The sequence below is a fragment of the Triturus cristatus genome, chromosome 3_2, assembly GCF_964204655.1.
Source record: "Triturus cristatus chromosome 3_2, aTriCri1.1, whole genome shotgun sequence".
NCBI lineage: Eukaryota > Metazoa > Chordata > Amphibia > Caudata > Salamandridae > Triturus > Triturus cristatus.
In genome coordinates, this window is record NC_140584.1 from 155,305,794 (window position 1) to 155,324,735 (window position 18,942).

The 18,942-nt window shown below is 41.7% G+C and overlaps 1 protein-coding gene across 2 annotated transcripts in view; it reads left to right on the forward strand.

The window, feature by feature from the left end:
* Window positions 1–18,942, forward strand: part of CHEK1 (checkpoint kinase 1) — a 206,691-nt gene that overhangs the window by 128,979 nt on the left and 58,770 nt on the right. For both annotated transcript variants that reach the window (XM_085647395.1, XM_085647396.1), the window contains 3 exons: window positions 3,072–3,180; window positions 3,992–4,169; window positions 14,807–14,938. In XM_085647395.1, coding sequence (XP_085503521.1) covers window positions 3,072–3,180; window positions 3,992–4,169; window positions 14,807–14,938 — 419 coding nt within the window. The remainder of the gene's footprint in view (window positions 1–3,071; window positions 3,181–3,991; window positions 4,170–14,806; window positions 14,939–18,942) is intronic.

The window sequence follows — 18,942 nt, forward strand, 5'->3', positions numbered from 1 at the left end:
ACATTGGTCACTGGACGAAGATTATTAGGGTCGGAAGGGTCTCCTTTCAGGTTTTTGATGATGGTGAGGACTTGACCAGATTTTAGGCAGTCTGGCATGGAACCTTGCAACAGAGAAGCATTGATTATCATTGTCCAAATGGGGACGACAATTTGATTATTGCAAGCGTTTTGAGGGGAGAAGATTATTCTAGTGGTTGTTCGGTTTTACAGTCCAGAGAGTTTTGGCGATATCATTGTGGTCATATAGCTTGAAGGTCGACCATTGTGCCTTTTTTTGGGCTTTGTCTGTGAGGGGTGTATGGGTTAATCATTTTGGAATGGCAAAGGGCCAGTGAGGTTATCTGCAGCTATCCTGAGCTCATTTTTCAATGAGTTGGCTTTGGTTGTAAAGAAGGTTGAGAAACCCTCACAGCTCAGTTGGGACTTTATTGATTCTTGTGAAGATTTGGCCAGTTTATTAGATTGTTGTTTTATCATTTTGAATAGTTTTTGAGGTCTGTTTTTAGCACTATCCAGCTCCGTTCTAAAGAAAGCTTTTTTGGATCTGAGAACACTTTTGTTGTATGCATTTCTAGTCTTTCTAAGGAGTTTTAGCTGTGGGGAGGAAGGGTGCTGTCTCCACTTCCTTTCAGCTAGTCTCAGACTTCACCTTCCTGTGTTTAGTGATCCATTACACTAAGTATTTATTTTTATCTGTATTCTTTTAAAGGTGCAATTGTATTGATTATATTTGTCACTATTGAATTATAGTGTTCCGTGAGTTCATTCATTTTTCCCATAGTAATAGGCAGGAGTAGATCCTTCTCACACCTTGCTACTAGTTGCTCATTGCTTAAGTCTCTGATGTCTTGTACCTATTGCTTACGTTTGACTGGTTGCGTAGGGTTTTTCTTTTTAATGGTCTATATTTGGAATGTGATGACGTGGTGATCTGACCAATTGCAAGGAACGATTATGTTTATTTTCACAGCCTTATCTCTAGAAATAATCCAGTCCAATGTTGAGTATAGTGCAAGCTTGTGTGAGATTCAGTTCTACTAGGAAATCTTTGAGGATAATTTACCTGTCATTGGTCTATCATTGCAAGACCAAGGCGGAATGTGCAAAAATGTATTTGAGACTACCAGGACCATGCAATTATTCCTACTTGACACAATGTTCAACATGCACAAAGCAGAAATGAGCAAGGTGACAACTTGACTGCAATAAGCAAATTGGCACATTTGAGCCAATATGTTTGATTCCTACAGATGAGATGCTGTGTGACTGTTTGCTCCAGTGTTAAATGTGACGACTCACTTCTGATAAAATCTGACACATACTTATGGGTGAAAAATGGGACAAAACCTTGATTTTTGGTGTTTACTATGCCAAAATCAGCATGCATTTTAATTTACTGCATTTTTCAGCTGGTATATATTGGTATGTTTGACCTGACAAATGTAATGTGGGAAAATTGGGGGGTTGTCGTGGTGCGTTTTGATAGGAGTTACCACACATTTCATAATTAACCGCGGCATTCTTAGTTATGCCTTTTGGGGTACTGTAGACTTCAGGGTGAAGATCAATCGCCTTTACTGGGCATCCAGTTAAGCCCTCATTCTAATGTACTCTGGAGTACCGACACAGTATTCCTGGAACTGGCAATACTGCATCCGGGTTATTCCTTTGTTTCCCTAGTTGTGCCTTGAGAACTGGGGAAATACCATGTGAGTTGATGTTTCAGCATCCGATTCCGAAGGTAATGTCTCAATGTTGGGCTTTTTCCCACTAGCATGTTTCGCCACAGTTCTGCTGGTGAAAAATGCCTGGGCAGGGTTAACATCTGGAGTGCAATTTTCCAATGTTACTTGTGAACTCGATTCGGCCAGAAAGTCCTGCTACTTCTCAACTGAAAATAAGCAGTTTAGTGTGGTATTAAACGTCAGAACATGTAAGCGAAGATAGGATCCGGATACATGAATATTTCGTCAATATTTCCAAAATTCAATCAATCAAACATTTGTAGAGTGCACTACATACCTGTGAGGGTCTCAAGGCGCTGGGGGAGGGTTGGGGGGGCGCTACTGATTGAACAGCCATGTCTTGAGTAGCCTCCTGAAGGTCAGCAGGTCATGGGTCTGTCGCAGGCTCAGTGGGAGGGTGTACCAGGTCTTGGCGGCGAGGTGGAAGAAGGACCTCCCGCCGGTGGTTGTTTTGATTCCAAAATTAAGACAAAGGATGGCTTAAGTATCATGTAAAATGTAATGCCCCTCTCATTTACCTCTTTTATGTCTTTATGTGGATGTGACGTTTTAAAAATAATAGTAATGTTCGAACCCAAAGCGCAGTTTGTCTTTCTGAAATGTCGTGTTTATGGTGGTCAGAATCAGAAGACCTGCTAGGGTTCCACTGTGGTCATTGCAAGTTAAGCATTATACCCTTTTCGGTTCTTGCTGATTATTTGGCATAGCCTTCTGCACAGTCTACTGCTGCTGTTGTAGCAGCATTATTTGAGAAAGTTTAAAGAAAAGGAAGGCTGTTTGTGTAGTAAGTTGCCGTTTCTTTAGCAGTTACTTTTTTTTATTTGTGCCGCACTCACTGCGGCTTCTCCGATAGATTCACTTGCTTATCGTTTTAGCTGTCTTTGGGCAAGGAATGTTAGCAATTGTTAAAAGGCCTACGATATTCCTCACGTTAAAGCCGTTAGTTGTTTGAGCCTTTTAGTTCCCTTTTCACTAATGGATGGGCTTTCCGGCTCGACTTCTTTTGGCTGTTTCAGATTAGGAGAGAAAATTATCCAAAGCAGAATGTGTTGTGAATGTGTTTTAGGGTTGGTGTGAAAATGGGGTGTAACTTCTGAAGTGGGGCACGGAGTGAGGTGTTTTATAGATTTGACAATAATAGTATGGATTACATATATTGAGCTACAAATAGTAATTTGGGATTTCTGTTTTTCTATATTAATATGCTGCAGTATTGGCACATTGTTAATTGCTTTTCACTGAAGAGACAAAGCTTGTTTGGACTTCTTCCTTGTAAATCCGGAGTCTTATTTGCTGGGCCATTGTGTTTGTATCTTCCCTTTAGGAGTAAAGAGGTCCCGTGCAGCCTCGGGAGGCGCTTCCGAATCGACCGGTGGCTTTGCCAAGCACATCCGATCTGATATGGACCTGTCGCCTGTGACCAACGCACTGAGGTTTGAGCACTCGCCTTTTTAAGAACCTACAGACCAGTTATATTCGTGTTTAACACCGATGGATTGACTAACAGAGCACTAGAGCCGAGAACTCGGGATCAAGATTTAACGGAAACTGTATGACGTATGTTAGAATGAAATAACAAGGGCAACGCCTCGTGGATTCGAAGCCAAATGGAGCTATTTGGAACGCTTTCAGAAGCTGGTTTTTAGAACATAAGTTTTACAAAGTGTGCCTCTGTTCTTACTGGGTTTTATGTATAGCACCGGGCGTGGCTGCTGCAAACCCGTATGCAGAAGAGTTTTACTTTGTGGTGCCACTGATATCAAATATGGTGCTCTTTACACCAGGGGGATAACTTACTGAAAACGCAAAATTGAAACTGCTCTTTTCTCCCCGAAAGTAGTTGTCATTCAAATATAATGGTCTGGTTGGGTGGATGTCTGCAATTATCGTTGTTACTGTAGGCTGCAAAAAAAGTTTGAATTGTATAATAATTTCAGTTTTAACAGAAGTGTTAAATGGCACGAAGTTTAACGGGTTAAGTGCTCGGGCTTGCAGATATTACTGTAATTGTGTGAGTAAGTTTGTCGGCTGTAAACGCTAGCACGAGCACTCTCGGAAGGTTGTCTGTTTTGCTAATTTGACTACTGAAATTCAACGGGGCATCCGAGAGACATAAATGGGTGTTAATGGGAATTGCTTTTTTTACAATTAGGAAGTGAGACTGTTTTTGCGATTCTGTGTCCTAAATCTGTGTAATGTCATGCAACGATGCCTGTGACGCATTTTCTGCTGCTTGTTTTTCAGTGAGGACAGGATTCGATGTTCCAGCACTCAGCCAGAGCCTAGAACAGCACTGTCCTCGTGGGAGTCGAGCCACTCATGCATAGACACACTTGTGCAAGGCTTGAGTTTCTCCCAGCCAGTGTGCCCAGAACACATGTTGCTCAGTAGCCAATTACTGGGAACTCCGGGGTCATCACAGGTAACGTGGCACTATGTGCAGCCTTCTATTACACTTCAGCTAACGTGGCACTATGTGCAGCCTTCTATTACACTTCAGCTAACGTGGCACTAAGTACGTACTGTATCACATACAACTCTTCTTCTAAATATATACTTTTTAACCTTAAATGTCTACAGACATCTAACGTGGTCATGGTTTTATTTTATTGTGTATTTCACGCACATTCTGTTCAACATTTAAGCAACGTGGTTGAGTTTCAGGGTTCTTTTTGCTAACATTTTAAAATACTTATTGTTGATAATGTATTCTGTGTTTTAAGTGTCGTTTTAAAAATATTTACTTTTGAGAAGGTAAGTCTCTTTTACATCTGCCCTTAACCTTTCATGAATTTCTTCATCCTTTTTCTGTTATAACTTCTTCTCAACTTGTCCTTTGCTATTTTTTTAATCTCCAAATTATTTGATTTTCCCCTTATTACTCTGCGATTCTTTTCATGGGTCGCACTATAGAAAAACACATGCTTCTGTGTTTTGCTTCAGTGTTTTGCTCCTAATGCAATCCCTCGGAGTAAAGTAGTTCCACACTAACGTTCAGTTTGACTTATAAGACAACGTAAAAATGAGAAAACTGTGTTACTGAACTTAAATTGTGCTTATCCTTGAGTTACCTCATTCAAGTCAAGTCAAAGATAGCTTTATTCGATTTCAATATAAAAATCATAAAAGCACAGTAAAAATACATACAATAAAACGCAATAATAGAAATAGACATACATGACAAATTAAGTACATCATAGTGGGACAGTCTGGGTCAAAACAAAATTAAAAGTTAATCCATATAAGATCTGCACCTAATTGCAAATTTTAAAAACTTGGATACAGCGTTAATGGTCATTTCATCTTCTAACAAAAGCAGCTTTAGATAAGCAGGTCTACACTGCCTCAAGCCCCAGATCTTTAAAAGGGGAATCAAATATCTCTTCCTCCCCCACGCATAAAATTTGCAGAACAAAACACTATGTATTGTTGATTGCGTGGAAAGATCATCACAAGGACATTTAATTAAACTTAACGACCAATCATTACTATCTGGGAAGGTTAGCAACCTATAATAACTACCAGTTCTCAATCGTGCTAGTAACATTCTATTGTATCGAGATTGCTCAGGAGATAAGTAAAGCTGCAGACCAGAGCCCTGCAAAAGTAAATGATGTTGCATTACGGATACCTTACTCCTCTCCTCAAGCCACCGTTGATTCTCCAGGAAAGCAAGACAACAATCCTTAAATGCCTTTCTGGGGATTAAGGGTAGCGAGGAGGGGGTACTAAAATATGCTGGGTGTCCCATATTGGTCATAAAATCCTTTATATATGAAAACCACTGAATATTTTTCGCTCTCTCAAGTTTGATGCAATCCAACAAAATGGCTCTATTAAAGGCGGTTGCCGTCGAGGTCCATATCTTATGCCATAACAATAATGGACTGATTTTAATCAAATCGGATATATAAACCAAATCTAGTTCCTTATGGCAAACGTATGTGGAGGTGGAATTGGGGACAGCTAACAGATCACGCAGGAAGAAATTTTCTTTTGCTTGTATTTCCCGACAATCTGCAATACCCCAGATACCAGCCCCATATATGGCAGTTGACACACATTTAGCCTTGTAAATATCCATTAGGATACGAACAGGCCTACCCCCCAATTTATTGGCGAACTGTTTTACTACGACTATTGTACGAGCAAATGCAAGGTTCCTTGTACTGACCGCTGTTGTCCAAGTACCTCTTTTATTAAAAACAATCCCCAAATATGAAAAAGTAATTGTTAGTCCTATCTTAGACTGCTCTAAAAAGATATTACAAGAAATCTTATTCTTTGATGTGCAGCACATGGTAAAAGTTTTCCCAATATTACTTTTTAGGCCCCTAGATCCCATGAATACTGAAAAACTAGTTATCGCCTTTTGAAGGCCTGTTTGGGTTCTAGCCATGATAACCGCATCATCTGCATATAATAAAACGGGCACCGCCGTGCCATCAATTTGGGGGTAATCTACTTCTAGCTTTGTTAAAGATTCCGCCACACCATTTATACATAAATTAAAAAGAAAAGGTGCCAAAATACAACCCTGTCGAACACCTTTCATTATTGGGAATTTATTTGTGCATTCTCCTCTTTTTCCAAAAGGTACCTTTGCCCCTGCCCCTCTATATAACTCTTTAATAAAATTAAGGATATTTAGATCAATGCCAAGACCTATTAGAGTATCCCACAAAACCTCATGACTCAAGCAGTCAAAAGCTGAGCTGAGATCAACAAAAGTCATAAAAAGATTACCCCTTTTTGCCACCGTATATTTACCAGTTATTATGGCTAGGTTAAGTCCTTGTTCAACAGTACCCAATCCTGGCTTAAAACCGTACTGGAACTTGGAAAGAACATCACTGTCCTTAGCCCATGTTTGCAGTCTATTTAAAATAATTCTACCTGCCACTTTCATCAAAGAATCAAGTAGCGAAATGGGCCTATAACATTTAGGATCATTTCGATCTCCCTTTTTAAAAATAGGCACTACTATCGTTTCCTGCCAAGTGGATGGAAATCCCTTATTATTACAGCTATTTAACACGTTAGTCAGGAGCGGGGCCCATAAGGAGATATTATCCTTGTATATATCTATAGGAATGCCATCGGGTCCTGGGGCTTTATTTTTTGAGCTTTCAAGTAGAGCTAATTCCACCTCAGAAACAGAAAAAGAAATCCCCAAAGGAAACCAGACAGAAGGAATAAGCTCGCTAGCAGCCAGCTGATTTTGACAAGTGTTATCTAGGCTGAGCAAATCATCTTTCTTATAAAGCTCAGTGAAATGATCAACCCAGACTGATTCTTCTATAGCAAATTCTACCAGGTCAGATTTCCTTTCGACGAAAAAGGGAGCATTTACTGCTCTCCAAAAGGCAGTATTATCTCTCAAGGAGGATGCCTTTAGTAATGTGGCCCATGCATTCTCCTTTAACTCTAATTTCCGTTTATGTAATGTGATTTTATACGCTGTTCTGGCAGCTCTAATATCTTGCTGGTTTTTAGGTGTTTTTTTTAAAAATCTGCTTCAAATTAGTATGTGCTTTACTGTACTCGGAGTTAAACCATCCCTCTGCTTTATGTCTCTCCCCTTCCCGCAGTGTTCCTGTCAATTTATTGCCAATTTGTATTGCGATCTTCTGGAAGGCACTAATGACCGCACTTGGATCAGGGGATTCCTCTAGGCAGGTCATAAAATTACTATATTGATCTGCTAATAGGCTTTGCAGAAAGTTTGTAGAGTCAACCTTACTCCATTTTATTACATAACCATTTGTTTTCGCCAGCGAAATAGCATGGCGATATAAATTTTCAACTACATTAGGTACTCTTCTAATACTCGTCCCCGATATCGAAAGTTGAGCTAATCGGAAAATGGTCGCTCATCGCAATGTCCTCTGTTTTAAACGACAGGACATTATGATAATAGCTAGTAGTAGCCAATGTATAATCTATAACAGACCGAAATCCACGTCCATTAAAAGTGGGTTGAAAGCTAACCTGTGGGCTACATAATTAATTTACAAAACCCAGATTCCTATCGTAAGTTAAGCTGTTAAGCAAATTTCCCAGCATGGAATGCTCAAAGTGAGTGCAAGGGTCACCAATTAGATTAACCATTCCACATATACCCAAGTTACTATGGGGGCATAAATGGCAATTAAAATCGCCTGTCAATATAATACACATGTCATTGTGCTCCGAGCCTATCCCATGACGTAACGAGTTATTTAAGTCTTCCAGGACTCTTTTCTGATCTTCCTTTGGAATGTTATTGTACAGGTTTACTAGGGTAATGTGTCGTTTGCCTCCCATTTTGAGAAAGAGAATCTGATAAAAATTATGCCCCCCAGTGGTCTGGAGCTTTATGGTCAGATTGACAGTATTAGAAATATATGTACAGAGCCCACCAGAGCATCTACCCCTCCTTGACTGAGATGCAGTCGAAAAATATGTACGATAACCTGCAAGATGAATTTCAGCCTGTTCCCAGCCCTCTTGAAAACAGATGACATCATATTTTTCAATAAAATCTCGGAAGATGGGGTCCTTTACCTTGTTTGATAGGCCCGCTATATTCCAGGATAAGAGAGCCAGCTTCCCCCTTTGGACATCTCCTGGCGGCTCCAAAACAGAGAAATTATCAGTACAAGTGCCTATTTCTATCGGTATGGGATTTACTCCGATGTCCCTCACTACAGTGTTTTGAGATTGTTGACAAACTAGTTTGCTTTCGTGTTCGACACCAGTATGTTTAAACACTGCGTGCTCTTGTCTTCTAGTCCCTCTACTAGTGGTCGCGAGACGATTGGAGTCGCTACTATCTCATTATCCCATCCCTCATACATAACCCTTGAATTACCATTCGCCAAATAATTGGCTCTTTTATTTGACTTACTAGGGCACCCACAAAAATCATACTTAACTCCAGCAATCAAAGGGAGTCAATCGACCATCTCCAGACAACTAAACCTATTGACGGTCGGTATTCCTCTCCAGGTATCCCTAGAACTTACTTCCCTAGTTGTTTGCCATCCCCCCTCCCTTCTGTCTACTCCTCTCTCTTGAAGGCCTACTCTACCCCAGCTTCGATCAAGAACTGGGTCATAACAAATCCTGTGAGGATAAAAAAAGGAAAGCCGCTTAGTTCCAATGCCTTCGTTATTACTCTGGGTGTCCCATGAACAGATATAATAGACCATACCCGGGTCCTCAAAATTGACCAAAACGCAGTTGCCCTGGATGGTTTATCTTCCATACCCCACCCAGGGCACCCTACGCACCATTAGAATCTTGCTCGTCCTATTAGGAGGTAATGGTCGTTTTATATTGAGCCAATGCTGAACCTTATTTTTTAGTGACCCGATAGGCTCCTCTACGTCCTCCTTCTACTCTGGTACCCCGGTCAAAACCACCAAGAAAGGGGTTACTTCTGGGGGCAAGTTAATAGCTGTTTTCCCCAATGGAGATCCCCAGCTACGATTCCCCGTAGGGTCCGAGGCAGTATCCTTGGATCTATTAGTCTCCTGTCTGGTGTTCACAATGGGGGTATTAGTATTATCTACTGACTTTTTCTCTAAAGCAGTAGGATCCGTTATTTTTGCAATCTCGGCTGGGGCAGATGGTTTATTTATCAACGAGCCCGCTGATTTATTATTTTTATAAGTTAACTTCCTGTCTCCAGCCTTTAATACCCCAGGATTACTCGGAGACTTAGAGAAGACGATCAATTCAGTTAACTGCTTTTCGATGCACCTCAGTCTATTTTCTAAAGGGGAGAGGTGTATTTTAAAAAGCTCCCTCATATACTCGAAAAGTTTATTATCAGCCTCAGCATCCTTGGTACTTATAGACATGCTAGGGGAAGCCTCTACACTCCCTGAACCCAAAGTCGTGTTATTCACATCTAAACGGGTAATAGTACGGCCATCCTTTGTTTGTTGTTGTACTCCCTCCTCATTACTTAAGGGTAACTCGCAAGACCCCTTTTCCACGGGCGCAATAGTTTTCTGAATTTTCTTAGTTTTCTTACCTTTTTTTTCTTTTCTTTTCTTTGAATTTTTTGATGATTTTAGTATAGCACCCTCTCTCATTCCCCTCGACTGTCTAGTAATTAAATCTTCTAGCAATGGATCTGATTCTAAAATCGAGGACCTCTCTAATTGTGAGACTGATATACATTCAGAAGCCGACACTGACAAATCTACCACATTTGGAAAACTATGTAAGTCCGCATGAATTAAAATAGGGACTACTTCTTTATTTTGCTGGTCTGGAGTTTTAGCTGTTGCAAAGTGACCCATAGAACAACGTTTTGCTAGTACTAAGTCTTGGGACACTCTCCGTTCCATAAGTGCAATCCCTTGATCAATAACAGAGTTCGCTCTTACAATAAAATTGTCCAATGGGCCAATTATACTAGATGCATCCATGGCCGTTTTACTCCTGCTTCCTCGTGTGGTCGACATTGATAAATTAAATAACGGAACGGCCAAATGCTAATGTGATACAATGAAATACAGTGTCCAACTTCCTACAGTAGCAGATGTTAGGGGGGGGTGCCCGGTCCGGTCTTACTCGGTCTTTAACGGGCTTAAACGAGCCCGCCCTTGGCCCGGCGTGCGTCCCACGTTGCGTCACGAGAATGAATATTTATGGGTAGAGCAGGCAAGAAGGGGAGTGTCCGGGTAGAGGCCGTAGCTGATGAGGATATTGCCGCTGCAGGGCCTCGCAGTCCCTCACACCCAGGAGCAAACACTCACAAAGTTCACTGGCAGAGTAATTCCCAAGTACGAGCGGCACCTCATTCAGCATTACAGCATATATAGAAGTGGAACTGAATGATTTCCACAACAAAGGTTAGGAGACTCATGAGGCACTGTATTTCCCCAAATCCTGAATCTCTTCATATACTCTCACTTCCTTTAGCCAAAGTCTCCTTTTCTCAGCAGAACAAGGGTCTTCTAGCACCTGTTAACCCAACGTTTTACTCATTTCTTCCAGAACTTCATCAGGGTATTGAGCATGCAAACGTCAGACTCACTGATGATGAATTCAATGTGCAGAAGTGGCGTAACAGCAGAATGCTTGAAATTAGGTGGTCAAGGGAATAAGGTTTGATACAAGTTAGATGTGTTCAGTTACTCCTGTTTGTATTTGAACAACACGCGTGCAAACACACACCCCTCAAATGTACCCAGGGTAGGGAACTAGAGGCTATCGGGTCTCACTGGTGAGCCGGCCTTCCAACACAACATAAGCACACAAAAAGAGCTACTGGAGATTTGTTATTTTACTAATTATGCACCCTCACCGTTCTACTCAACATGATCTCCATTGTTAGGCATACACAAAAATGTGACGGGTTGTCCTCACACACCACCAAGTGTCATGCTTCATCATATGACAGGCCCACTCCCTCCCAAAATCCAGTTTGATGGAGAGTGGGCCTTCACCTGGAGTAAGGGATTCACTTATAAGTAAGAGTGGACCCCACCAGTCGTGGGGACAAGGGGATTTAGTACCCCACCACCACTTCACCATTGTCATGTTTCTGCCTGGTGGCTCATGTGAATCCTTGGCATTCTTCAGGACAGAAATACGCGATCCTAGGGTGCAACCATATATTAGCCTTGCCACTGAAAAAAAAGAGTCACCTGTGTCTATCTCTTATATATCTGGCCCATGTGTACCTGCAAGTTAAAAAAACACTCTTAAGATTTTCTTAATTTGTAGATAAAGGGAAACACTATAATTCTTAGATAACTGTAAGCATGCAGCATTTGCACGCTCGGTGTTATGTGGCACTGCATACTTGAAGTAACACAAAACAATTATTTCTCTTAGTTGTGAGACCAGCTAATAGTCTTACCCCACTGTTGGGTCTTCCAGGCCCCATGGCGGGAGGGTTCAGGAACCCTTGTAGTCACACTCTAAAGGTGGTACATTTTGAGGAAGCTCAGTATCATTTTGTTATGATATATGCTCTCACTCGCCGTCATCCACATCAAGGGATGTATTATCCCTACCACATTCACACTCCTACTTAATCAAGGTGCGCTCGTCTCTGAAAGCCGATTTGCGTCTGCTCCTTCCTCACGATGTGTGTCGGGTGGAGCGAGGGACGTGTATTTATGATGAAGCATCCTCTTCAGTGTTTCCCTGTAACAGGATTGCCCATACCTGCTGTGGCATTTGTTGTTCCGGAAAGAACCAGCACATTCCTCTGATGAAAGTTGCCTGGTTCTTGACGTCATGACCACGACGTCCTTAACTGAGCATTTCCAGTCGGAAGTGAAAGAATCATAGGGTATGTAGGCCAGTGTATTGAGACCAATGTAATGACAGCTGATGTAGAGAAACACACACGGGACACGTTTTTATTAGGGACTACTTGTGGTACAACATGTTTTTTTAAAGAAAAAATGTTTTTGAAACAATATTCTTTTATGATCAGCAAGAACCCTGCTCAAACCTATTTTCTTTTTGAATTTGTAGGTTCAGATCGCAAACTGATTTGTCATAATAATTGTTTGAATATTTCATGGAGGGAACCCTTTTTAATGACTTCATGTCAGATGGGCCATATCCCCCAAGCACTGTAATATCCATCTCAGTTTCTTATAGGCATAGAGGCTGCTGGCTGATTAAATGCCAGCCCCCTTATCGCTGTTTCAAGTTTTAGTGTGGTAAAATACAGTTAAATAAAGGTACAAAGAAGTGGGAAGCCACAGTAGTGATCAAATATGATGGATTCTTGTCTTGCACTTAATGGTTTTATGTCAGTTGTAACCATGGTATTTCATAATTCAGCCCCTTTTCCTATGTTCCCAATCGATGCACCCATCTTTGTTCACGTACAAGTAGTTTTTTTCTGAGGATCTGGGGTTTTAGTGTTTACTTTCTAAATAACCACCCACGTCAACAAACCGGGTTTTTGAAGAGAGTGTAGATTGTCCTATGATGAAGCATGACACCTGGTGGTGTGTGAGGACAACCTGTAACATTTTTGTGTTTGTCCAACAATGTACATCATGTTGAGTAAAACAGTGAGGGATCCCTAATTAATAAAATAAAAAATCGCTGGAAGCATGTATTTGAACACCCAACCCACATCTTGCTCTCATTCCTCCATACTTGTTCACTACTTGTTTGCTACTTGATTCCGTCCAGTACAATCAATTATACACTGATCAAGAAGAGGTCAGGGAGGGATTTATTCCACTTGGCATGGACAACTGTGCCCTTACCCAAACTTTTGCTTTGGAAGGTCATGGTGCCAGTTACCAAGGCTGCATAGTCTTGATTTCCCCCTCATCTTTAATCCGTCACCAGAAAGTCCTGACCCTCAAACTCCTTCCTGCATGGTCTTTTTAGTTCCTTTTTCACTGTTTTTCTGCCTTTCTCTTACTCCTTCCTTTCCCCTTTTGTGTTTATCTCTTTCTTTTTATTGGTCAAAGTATGATGTGGAAAAATAAGTGCTTGTGCCATAGTGGTGGAGAGCCTCACCAGCAACCACAGGCTTAAATTAAGCATTGCATGTACTTAATGCAGGTTAATCAGACCGCTTTCTCTTCAACCTGTGTGTCTCAATGAGTCCATCAAGGTCATCTCTGATCTTCTCAGTGAGCATAACCTGTCAGCCTGCAGACCAGGAATGGGCTTTCATCACATTAGGGACTGGTGTTGCACCCTTACATGCAGGTTTCAAGGACATAGTATCCTAGTTTAAAATTGCCCCCCATTCAGGTTGATTTCTCCAGTCACTGGAAATTCAAATTCCCAGAAGGTAATGGCAGATTTTGACCCTATGGTGATTTTGTCCCCAAGACCTTCAAGTTTAATCAAAATTGTAATCTTGCAGGTTCGGTTGAATGTGCCAGATAAGCACTTTGTAAGTTCACAAGTATTGTTCTGTAGAAGGCTTATTGAATGATATAAACATTTTGAAGCTGAGCTCATTCTGTAAGCCCCAAGTCTTTACTCCTTAATGAGTGGCATAATGTGTTTATTCTGATACGATAAGTGTTTTAAAAAAATTCATACTCCCCCCCCCCAATAATAGACATCCTTATACATTGAGATTTTCAGTAAAGCACAACAGCATCTTTTACCTCGGATCATACCCTAGATGAGATATTAACAACAGGTTGAGATGGAATCCAGGTTGTCTCTCCAGTTCAGGTCTGGGCTCCCAGATAGTCCAAGAGATCTATAAGTTGTCGCATTCTTGAAACATTTCACAGGAGCAACCCTGTTTATCCAAAAAGGCATGATGTAATTGTCCTGTACAGCCGCCTTTCCTCGTATTCTATATACCTACCATAGGTCTGTGATGTTTACCACTAAAAATCCTGAAATGCTAGCGTGGAGGATTCTCAATCGCTTTCTGATCTGTTGAGATGATATATGCACTACCTTCAGCATTGCAGCTATTTAGGTTCATCACAAAAGCGCCTATAATTGTTTTAGTTTTTGAGGAGTTTTATATAGCGCAAACTCGCCCCAAAGGTATCGGAGCACTTTACATGAGCACCAGTTGCGTTACAGAGGGACACATTTATTTTGATAGGCATGAGGAGATTAAGTGATATGCCCAGAATCACAGGATGTTGAGTATTCCTGCCGAGGCTCGAACCCATGCCCAGAATCACAGGATGTTGAGTATTCCTGCCGAGACTCGAACCCATGCCCAGAATCACAGGATGTTGAGCATTCCTGCCGAGACCTGAACCCAGTTCCCCAGCTTCGAGGTTGACCACTCTAGCAGTTAGGCCACATGATAAGAGTCCCCACCTGTAAACAAGAGGTTTGACAGCGAGAGAGAGCAAAGAACTATCCCCGCAATCGATGATTCACAAGAGTTTCTGAACAAACAAGAATGCAACGCTGGAGAGCTGTAGTTGAAGGAAAGTAACGTTTTCCTGTGTACTGTGGATGGAGAAGACTGTGTTGAATTTTTGTATAGTGAACCTCTTTAAAAATGTGAGCTATTACTGTTTGAATACCTGACATGGCTATGGTGAAGTGTGTGTTTTTGTAGGTTTTGAACTTTTTTTTCTGTTTCAGAATCCATGGCACCGTTTGGTGAAAAGGCTTACCCGTTTCTTTACGAAGCTGGATGGTGACCGATCATACAGTACCCTGAAGGACGTCTGTGAAAAAATGGGATACACTTGGAAGAGAAGCTGCACAAACCAGGTACTTCATATCTTCATGTAGATATCTTGGGGACAAAACAAGGCACTGAGGTGTGCTGAGTGGCATAAGTTGACTATTCCAATTGTAGTTTAAAGAACCCAAACTTTTCAGTATCCTAGAGGATTTTGATATACATGGTTATCTCCATCCTAGAAGACAGGCCCTGTACTTGTGTCAAATAAAATCCCTGCTTATTCCAGGTACGTCTAAAACTTTCCATAAGTATGTAACTATGAATGGGTTTTACAGTGTGCATATTTTCGGGATTCACATGCTGTGCATTATTCCACAATGCAGAGGTTGAGTCCAGAGTTGACTGTCTGTAGCTTTTCTTTTCTTTTTGAGTGGGGTCACTGAATCATAGACTATTTAGCTGTGTGTTCTTTCATGTATGACGTTAGGCACCCTGGAAATCTTCAAAGGATTCACCATCTTCCGATTTTCTGCCGTTGATTCTTGGAGCACAAGGGAAAGCTCCAAAGTCAATTTCGACGCAGAAAGGCAAGCAGAAGCCAAAAGAACCCCACATTTCCTAGCCAAAGGATACAGCTGGAGGCAGAACTTTAGGGCTGACCTTGAAAGAGAATTGAGAGTGTGGGAGGGACTAGGCACCTTAAGGAAAGAACTGCTCGACACCGAAGAAAAGAGGCGAAACAACTCTCACTGAATAAAAATCTCTTGAGGGTAGAGAAAAAAAGAAGTCGCCTGGAGGTCGAAATCGTGGCCTTCATGCGAAAAAATAAAGTTTGACTCCTTTCTAAAGAAGTACAAAATCGCCCTAAAATCTCAGCAAGAGAAGCAACCATCCGGGCAGGAGGTTGCTGAAATGAAACTACTACTCACACTAGAACCTCGGGGGGAGACTGAAGAGGAGTTCTTTCATTTCAAGGAGAAAGAAAAGCAGTTTTTCGAACATGCCCTTCAGAAGCAGGGGAGTTGATGGAAGAGTAGCAAGACATGTATGCTGACTCTCCAGAAGAGGGGAATGGACTCCAACCCTTTGAGACTTTCACCCCAAATTACATCACAGCATACAATGGTGTCAATTGGAGGAATAGCAGATGGAGTCATGCTTCCTGCTGTAGACACTACTACTTTACCAGAAAAAAAACAATTCCTCCCAATTCTCCCCATTGTCCGCAACCTGGGGAAATAGGCCTTTAAGGAGCCAGCAGCTAAAAAGTCAATATTCTACCTCAACAAGCAAAGGGGGAAAGCATCACACAAGCTATGCAAAGTAGCCCAAGAAATGTGGAAATAGGGTGAACAAGAAAGGGCTTTCACTAGTGGCGATGCACCTACAAGGAAGGCTCAACACAGAAGCAGACAGATTGAGCAAACAGGGAAGCATCGCACATGAGTAGGAGTTAAAAGCAGTAGTAATAAAGGAGATCTTCCACTGTGCCACACTTGGACTTTTTCGCAAGTCATCAAAATGCAAAAATGCCAAGACTTCACATCCAGATTTCACCACCAAGGATCTTTAAGGAACGCCATATCAATAAAATGGTCTGGGAAATTTGCATACACTTCCTCTCCCCCAATACTGTTGATACCACACATGATACAAAGATGCAAATACGAGCATCTGACAATAATCTTCATAGTCCTGTAGTGTGTCAGACGAAGGTGGTTCTTGGATCTACTGGAGTTGCCACAGGGACAAATCATAAAGCTTACTGCACATCAAGACCTCTTATTGATAAAGGGGGAAAAGTGTGACACCTGGAACCTGCCATCCTGAGCCTGGCAGCGTGGCTCCTGAAGACATAGAGTTTGGACACCTAAACCTACCAGCAGGGTCTGTGCAAATAATTAAAGAGCAAGTTAAAAGGTTTATACAGTGGTGCAACAGGGATAAAGACCGAAGAGACTGGTCACAGAATGCCATAATGATCAAATGCCTCACTCACCTGTTGAACAGACACCTTCTCCTTCGCTAAAGGTCCCCCTAGTGGCCATTGTGGCATACACAATAGGAGTATTCGGGAAAAGCTTATTTACCTTACCAGTGCTAAAACGATTCTTAAAGGGAGCAAAGAAGATTTCTCATCCAAGAAGAACACCCATGTCTACATAGAACCTTAAAGTGATACTCTGAAGAAATCATAGCTTGAGCCTATAAACAGCTGAAGTTTCTAATTCCAAAAACTGCCCTTCTGATTGACATCACTTCATTAAGAAGAGTGACTGAGATCCAAGCTCTTAACACAAAAGAACCATATCTTCAAATATGTAAGGATTTTTTTTTTAAATATATTTTTATTGACATTTTGTAGAAATTGAGCATTTGAATACTGTCAGGAGAAAAAGCAAAAACATAAAACAAGAAATAAAAAGGGAGGTTCAGATATGTAAGGATAAGGTGACAATGTAAACAAACCCCAGATTGATACCAAAAGGTAGTATCACATTTCCAGATTTATCAGGTCATACAATTACCAGCCTTCTTCCGACAGCCAAAGGCACCAGATGGTTGATTGTGTATTTTTTGCAAAGGGCGAAAACAATACGCACAGAAGGGCAATTCTTCATAGCTTTAGTCCATGTGCGCAAGGGCTCTCCAGCAGCAAAAGGTACCATCACAAGATGGATTCTACAAGCAATCCAATCTCGTCACAAGATAGCAGGAGTAACATTCTAAGAAAGACCACAAGCGCACTCAATAAACTCTGGCTTTCTTGGGAAGTGTGATGATATCTGCGCTGCAGCCACTTGGTCTTCAGTACACACACTCATGAAACGTTACTATAGGGACATCCAAGCCAAGAAGGAGGCCCAAGTGGGACAAAGAGTGCTAAAACGCTTGTTTTCAAACATACTCAGAGGAACCCAGCCTCCTTACAGAAGAAACCACCGCTATAAAATAAATTCACAGCATGTGAATCAGAAAAGACTCACACTGCAAAACTAAGTGGTTACCTACTGGTGCGATAGTTTTTCAACTTGAAGAATTTTCCGGATTCCAATCGACTCACCTACCTCCACCAGACAAGGTGTGTTTTCAAACAACACTTTGAAGGCAACAGAAACAAGGAAGACAACTAGTACAATAAAAATCACCAAGGGGTAAAAAGAATCAAAGATGGCAGCTGCTTCGAAGGATGTCAAGAGTGTACGTCTGCCGTCATAATAGTTTTTCAACTTGAAGAATTTTCCGGATTCCTATTGCCTCACCTACCTCCACCAGACAAGGTGTGTTTTCAAACAACACTTTGAAGGCAACAGAAACAAGGAAGACAAGTAGCACAATAAAAATCACCAAGGGGTAAAAAGAATCAAAGATGGCAGCTGCTTCAAAGGATGTCAAGAGTGTACGTGTACCGTCATATTAGTAGGGACATAGAGCCTCGACAATTCCCCGCCCCACCCCTTTAAAAAATGTTAGAATAGACTTGACAGTTCCAGACTCAACCACTAGATGGTGGAATAATGCACTGCATTTGAATCCAGAAAATTGTTCAAGCTGCAAAACTACTACTACTTAAAAGTAACCTTTTTGTTCTTTGGATGATCTACTTAACCCCTTGCCTGCTCATGACGGAACCACTCCGTCATGAGCCACGGGCGCCGTGTGCTCATGACGGAGTGGTTCCGTCATGCTGCGGCCGTTGGCGGCCGCTCCGCCCATGCGGCACTGATTCCCCGCCTGTGCGGGCGAACAATGCAAGTGGGCGGAGTCGTGACGGAACCACTCCGTCATGAGCACAGCTCACCCGTGACTCATGACGGCGTGGTTCCGTCACGGCGGAATTTGTGCCGCGGCGAAGGGGTTAATAATTCATGGTCATGCTTATGATTTCTCTGTTTACCAGTACCGGGCAGTTCTGGCAAATGCCCCATCACATTCTTATACCTTATATAGAGCAGTTTCTGATGGACTTTTCTAACTGCAGATCCTTTAAAGCAGGACTTTTGCGAACCAGTAGGCTGAGTTGTACTGCTTTGTGCTGATGTCATTCTGCTCTGAACGTCATGAGCAGAGTCACATAGAAGCGCCACCC